This window comes from Sycon ciliatum, chromosome 5 (assembly GCF_964019385.1).
Source record: "Sycon ciliatum chromosome 5, ocSycCili1.1, whole genome shotgun sequence".
Classification (NCBI taxonomy): Eukaryota; Metazoa; Porifera; class Calcarea; order Leucosolenida; family Sycettidae; genus Sycon; species Sycon ciliatum.
In genome coordinates, this window is record NC_088647.1 from 4,506,798 (window position 1) to 4,512,797 (window position 6,000).

Below are 6,000 nucleotides of genomic sequence, written 5' to 3' on the forward strand. Positions count from 1 at the left end.
TCGGATAGCTTGGTCTCCTTTGGTGCTGTGTCATCGTCTTGGGAACGACGTTTTCATAAATCAACTCTTGAGATGCTGAACAGTCGAGAGACGGAGATGGTGCAGTCATTGTAGGAGTGTCGTTGGTGGATGCAGCTGGCTGTGGAGGTAAAGCCGAGGAAAGAACGGACAGTTAGCTGGCTGCTGGATGCGGTGAAAGATGATGATGGTATAGTAACAACTGGCAGAGGAGAGATTTCGGAAGAAGTAGCTACGGCTAAATTGTCCGGCACGGATAACGAAGTACCGCCTGCCGGGTAGTTTGAGGAAGTTCCTCGGTGTTTTACAGTGCTGGACAAAACTTCATGACCTCCCACAGCGGCGATGAAGGTGTTGGCACACAAACAGTTCCAGATCCACTACGCGGTTTCTTGTCGTTAAACTCTTTGCGCAGGCGAGTGAACGTATCGCGATAGTTCTTGGAATTCGCCTGGCATGCTTTGGAATCAATCAAGCCAAGATCTTTAGCAGCAGATGACTCTGCAACCAATTACCCAGACCCTGTGATTTGAAAATAGGTGGCGAGTGATCTATCGCTCTCCTTGCCTGTGTCAGGCGAGCTGTAGGAGAGTGATCCAAATATTCTCACTCCAACAACACAGCACATTATTGATATCAGTTTTTTCGAGAAAAAGTTCTGGATGCATCAGTGACGAGTGCAACTCTCCTTGAAATGAATCGTCGATGGCTGTCTTCAAATTGTTCGCAGTCGCATCGCCGTAATCGTCTACATTCATCAGGGCTAGGGCAAAGAAAACCGGTTCCCCTTCCTTTACAACACGAACAAGCACGAGTTCCTTTTCGCTTCTGGTTTTGCGGGCCTGCGATCCATCGCTCAACACAGAAAATGCAGTTGATGAAGAGATGATACTTGCGATCTTCTTCTGCATAGTGGCAGACAACAAACGGACGAATTCTCTTGCCTTATGCGATGAGTCACAGCCCTTGAGCTTCACCCCGTTTGCTTTCTGAATTTCCACCGCGGGCACAGTTCCTGCGCACGGATCGATGAGTGCACTTGACACCATAGACTCATAGTAGAGTTGCGCTGCACTCCGAAAAGCGTACATGCGCATGCATGCAAGCCAAAAATAATTTCAGGCGCGCGACAAAAAGTGCACCTTCCAAGAAGATCAGGCGCGCGAGAGCGATCGCTCGCCTCAAATCACAGGGTCTGATTAATTTACCACACATTCATAGTAAACGGAGTTACTATGAGGGACGCGCACCCCATGTCGCATCAGGGAGGCTTCTGGGGCTCAGGCAGCCCATAAGCATACCGTGTGTGGGTATACGTAGGCGTAGCAGCAGGGCAAGATGTGTGCCGGAAGCTCATCGTCATCCGACAGACCTTGTGGTTGTGTGGCCTTACACAGCCGGCACTTCTTACTTGTAGCTTGCAGAACGCCAGATCTTCTTCTTTTCTCTTCTTTCCGTTCTACCAAGCACGGCTTCACGTTAGAGCAGTGAATAGTAGTTGGGGACTCAGCTGAGTCAAGCTGGACTCAGCGTGTCACGTTTTGCATCATACAAGAAGCGTGCTATCCCCATACAGTTGCGTGTTTTTTTTTGTATGAGAGTACATGAGGGGTGTGATAATTGCTGTTTAGTCTAACGATCGACTAATTTAAATTGTTAGCGAACGGTGTCAGGTTTGGATGCAAAAACGACTCCATTTTTTGTCTGCATACTTGTACGGTTGTGGACATTGCAATCCAGTGGAATGACCAGAGCTAGCGCACTATATATGTACAGTACGGTCGGTCGCCGAAGAACTGGGGGTCGGCCTCGTAGCCTAGACCGTTCTTACTCTTCGTGTATTGCAGTCTATGCACAGTTGGGCCACCGTGTATAAATTGGTATGCTGTGTGTGGTGAAAACTCTAGCCTGGTCGTTCTTCATGTGTATGCTGTGTGTGGTGAAAACTCTAGCCTGGTCGTTCTTCATGTGTATGCTGTGTGTGGTGAAAACTCTAGCCTGGTCGTTCTTCATGTGTATGCTGTGTGTGGTGAAAACTCTAGCCTGGTCGTTCTTCATGTGTATGCTGTGTGTGGTGAAAACTCTAGCCTGGTCGTTCTTCATGTGTATGCTGTGTGTGGTGAAAACTCTAGCCTGGTCGTTCTTCGGCGCTACCCGACAGTACTGTATCTATTAGCTCATACAACGAACCTCTGAATGGTGAATGTGTACCAGATGGACTCAAGCCCAGTTTTTAAAGTGCCGAGATGTTCCATTTTTTGGCCTTTTTGACGGTACAGCCCCGGACGCATGAAAAAAAAGTGAGCACGTTTCCGAAACCCTGACTAGAATTTGTAGTGTGTTGCACCGCATGCATGCGCAGAGCGAGCACGGCTGCAAGTCCACAACTGTATCAATGAATTATGCACGTGGAAAGGGGTCATTCAGAAATGTAGCCGTTTTGAAATTCAATGCAAGCACAATGCATACCACTGGCAACTCGGTGTCCAAGGTGGAAACTGAACCAAACTTTACGAAAATGGTTCTTTTCTGTACTTTCTGGACGCAAACTCCCTAGCGAGTAATTGATTGTAAATAACGATTGATTGACAAGTAATCGCATGGTTTCAGAAACGGGTTATCATTGCTCATCGTAAACCAATGTGACCTGCGATGGAGCTGTGACAACCTGCGATGCAACATTTTGCAGAAAAAAACTCTCGATCTCATCGCGCATCGTGTCGCAGAAGTGATATTATGCGTCGCGCTTTATAGCACTGACTGAGTTCTCACACTCCAACCGGTTCCTGTTTGCTAACGGTACTCGTGGATTGCGGTCAGTTACCCGGAATGGACATTTCACGTTTGTCCCCTACTTCGTTCCTTTGGTTTTCATCTCTTTCTTCTTGTCCTGCCTTGTCTTTCACAGGCATCTAAGCTGGATGCGTTGTCAGGTTCTGTCAGCTCCAACAACAGGTGTGTGGGTACTTAGATGTAGATTCATATCATGCTACAGCTTCCAATATTGATGATCCCCCGAAAGATTCTTATTTGTAGGCTTCATCTTGCCACAGCTGTAATTGATAATTTAGTAACTTCGTAGCAATGTATACTTGGTCAGGCTGTCTCACTTCATGTACTCACACAAGTACACCGTATTCACCAGGTAACCACCGGCCTTGTGTTGATGTGTGCAGTGCATGATTGCCGTAGCTGGCTACCGTGGGTCACTCCATGTCGACAGAGCACGGTGTGTTTAGGCCATTCACGACATGTTTGGTGGGATGCTTCAACGAGGATGTCAGGCTAGATTTTGCACACGCATACGTGTATTGCTTGGGTACTTTGTCAGTAATCGTGACTCGTATTCTGCACGTGTCTCGCTTTCCTCCTGTGCAACTACAGTGCTCCTACGGCTGTCGAACAGGAGAGAAAGCGAAATGAAGAGGCCGAACGCCAGCGCTGGGAGCAGCAGCAGAAGAAACTGGAGGAGGACATGCGCAAGCAGCGGGATGCGGTAGAGCGGCAGCAGAAGGAGCTGGAAGCCAAGGAGAAGCGCATGGCCAAGATGCAGGATCGCCTCAAAGAGCAGCAAGTGCGCCTCCAGCAGGAGCAGGACAGTGCTAGGCAGAAGGTCGCCGCTGCTCAAGGTAACTAGCGCTGGTCTGCATGACACGTACGTGTGGTGCCTGCAGCTTGTAGTGGCACTGGTGAAGCCTCATTGGTCAGCAGTGCAGTTACCTGTCTGCAGTTGTGTGTTGCGCTTGATGCTGCTACTGCTGTGGCTTGTTAAGCAATTTATTGTGATCTTATGGCACCATAGAATCAATCCAAGCGGGATAAATCAACTAGGGTAGGCAAACTTTCCAGTACTTTCAGTATTGCAGTTTCCTATTTTACAGATTTCAATACGCAAATCGGATTTCATACTGTTCAGGATCCGTACCCTTGAGGAAGTAGAAATTGGGGAATCTCCAATGTAACACTTGCTCCTCCATACCAAGAGTACATAACCAAGAGTGTGCAACTCCTATCTTGAGCTGCGATGGGTTCACCCATGGCGGAATTTTTTTATTGCGTCATTCTTTGGCAGAAGCATGACGAAGTGCGTATGCTTTCCCGCGCTTGTTTTGTAGATACGGTGAGAGTTCGTCAGGTTCAAGACACATCGATCTACCGTCCGTTGTTCTGCTTCGACTACTGTAGCAGTAATGTACAAATGATTTGAACTTTGATCTCTGGCTATGCAAGATGGCATCAGTGAGCCAAACCGCCGCCAAAGACTGATGTCATAAAAAATTCCGCCCTTGGCCTGGAGGATCGTCGAGTTGCACACTCTTGGTTATGTACTCTTGTAAAATAAATAATATTCATGGGATCCGCGTCGGCATCGCTTGAATGTTCAGAAACACACAAACTAGCCTTCACATCCGCAAGCCACCACTATGCCTGTTAACCTCTTATAAAGCACTGGTTTTGTTTTATGTACTGAGTATGGTCTGTGCATTTGGCGCTGGTCTTGTTGTTTCTATGCAGCTGCCGCAGCAGCAGCCGCCGCCGCAGCCACAGAGGCAGCTGCAGCTGCGGCAGCCGAGACGGCAGCCGCCAGAGCGAGGACGGGCTCGACGAACAAGCGCCGCAGTGTACGCATACGCGGCAGCAACAAGCTGGATCTGCGGCGACAAGAGAGTAACGATTCCACCCTGTCCAGCGAGACACCGCCGGCGGTTGCAAGCAACAGAGAGCGTTCGCCGGACCAGCACCTGTCCGCTCAGGCCAGCCGAACATCAACACCAAAACCCGTGTCGCCGCTGGCAGTGAGGCGACCTGCCCCATCGCCCCAACCAGCCGTGTCAAGTGAAGCCGGCGAAAGCAAATCGAAGGCAGACGATGCAAGTCTAGAGACACGTGAGCAGCCTAATGTCGCAGTGGAACCAGCCCAAGAGCCAGAGGTGTCTATCCCTGCCACTGCCGGCACTACTTCTGCACCGGAGACTTCCGCTACAGAATCCTATCGTGAAGCTCCCGCCACTTCTCCGACTCCTGCTCCTGCAGCTGCTGCTCCGGCTAATGTAACATCCACTGAGCAGGCCGCTGTTGGTGAAACACTGCTAGGTGCGGAGAAAAGTAGTTTAGAAACCCGGTCGACTCCCGGATCATCACCAGCCCCAGCCAGCCCAATCCACTCTCCCGATCTGGTGGTTGAAGTCACTGCGGCTGACCCCACCAGTGCTGGACCAGTTAGAACCAGTGAGACCATTGCTGAGGAGCCCACTGAAACTCCTGCTGCTGCTGCTGCTGCTGCTGCCCCAGCAGAAGAAACGCCAGACCCCGTGCTAGAGGTTGAACCAGCAGGTGACCAAGCCAGTGAAACACCCACTGAAGTCAAACCAAGTTCGGAGGAACAAGTGGAAGAGGAATTCTTCCAAGAGGATTCCCCAGTGATATCCAGTGAGGATCAGACCAAGACAACACAGTCAGTTAGTGTGACACCAGAGCCGAGTGCTGATGCTGCAGCTGTGGCGACTGCTCAAGCCGAGACACCAGCAGCGCGTACATCGCCGGTGGACGAGGACAGCTTGGCCAGCGGAGAGGACGAGAGTGGCGATGAAGAAGACGAGGAGACTAGTGCAGCAGCCACCTCCGCTCAGCAGCTGACGGACTTGGCAAAGGAGCTAGAGGACGTGTTGGCAGCAGTTGACGTGGAAATGCGTCCAATCCGACCGCTGTCTTCAACACCAGAAGAGCTAGCTTTGGAGGAGGCAGCAGAGGCAGAAGAAATCAAGAGGTCTGAAGAAACTGAGAAAGGTAGTGACAGCACAACAGGAGAGATACAACCAGCAGCGGATGCAGCAGCAGAAGGGCAAGTTGAAGCGAATGCTGGTGAAGAAAGTGTACCGCCAGAATCGTTTGACCAACAGCCAGCCGAGACTGGTGAAAGCCCACAACCATCAGATAGCCTTGGCGATATGCAGGAAGAGTGTAAGTGTACTGGTAATGTGT

The 6,000-nt window shown here is 50.3% G+C and overlaps 1 protein-coding gene across 2 annotated transcripts in view; it reads left to right on the forward strand.

The window, feature by feature from the left end:
* The window catches only part of LOC135817260 (mucin-5AC-like), a 40,591-nt gene that overhangs the window by 14,516 nt on the left and 20,075 nt on the right, over nucleotides 1-6,000 (forward strand). For both annotated transcript variants that reach the window (XM_065330400.1, XM_065330401.1), the window contains exons 11-13: nucleotides 2,927-2,973; nucleotides 3,403-3,647; nucleotides 4,534-5,979. In XM_065330400.1, the coding sequence (XP_065186472.1) occupies nucleotides 2,927-2,973; nucleotides 3,403-3,647; nucleotides 4,534-5,979 (1,738 nt within the window). The remainder of the gene's footprint in view (nucleotides 1-2,926; nucleotides 2,974-3,402; nucleotides 3,648-4,533; nucleotides 5,980-6,000) is intronic.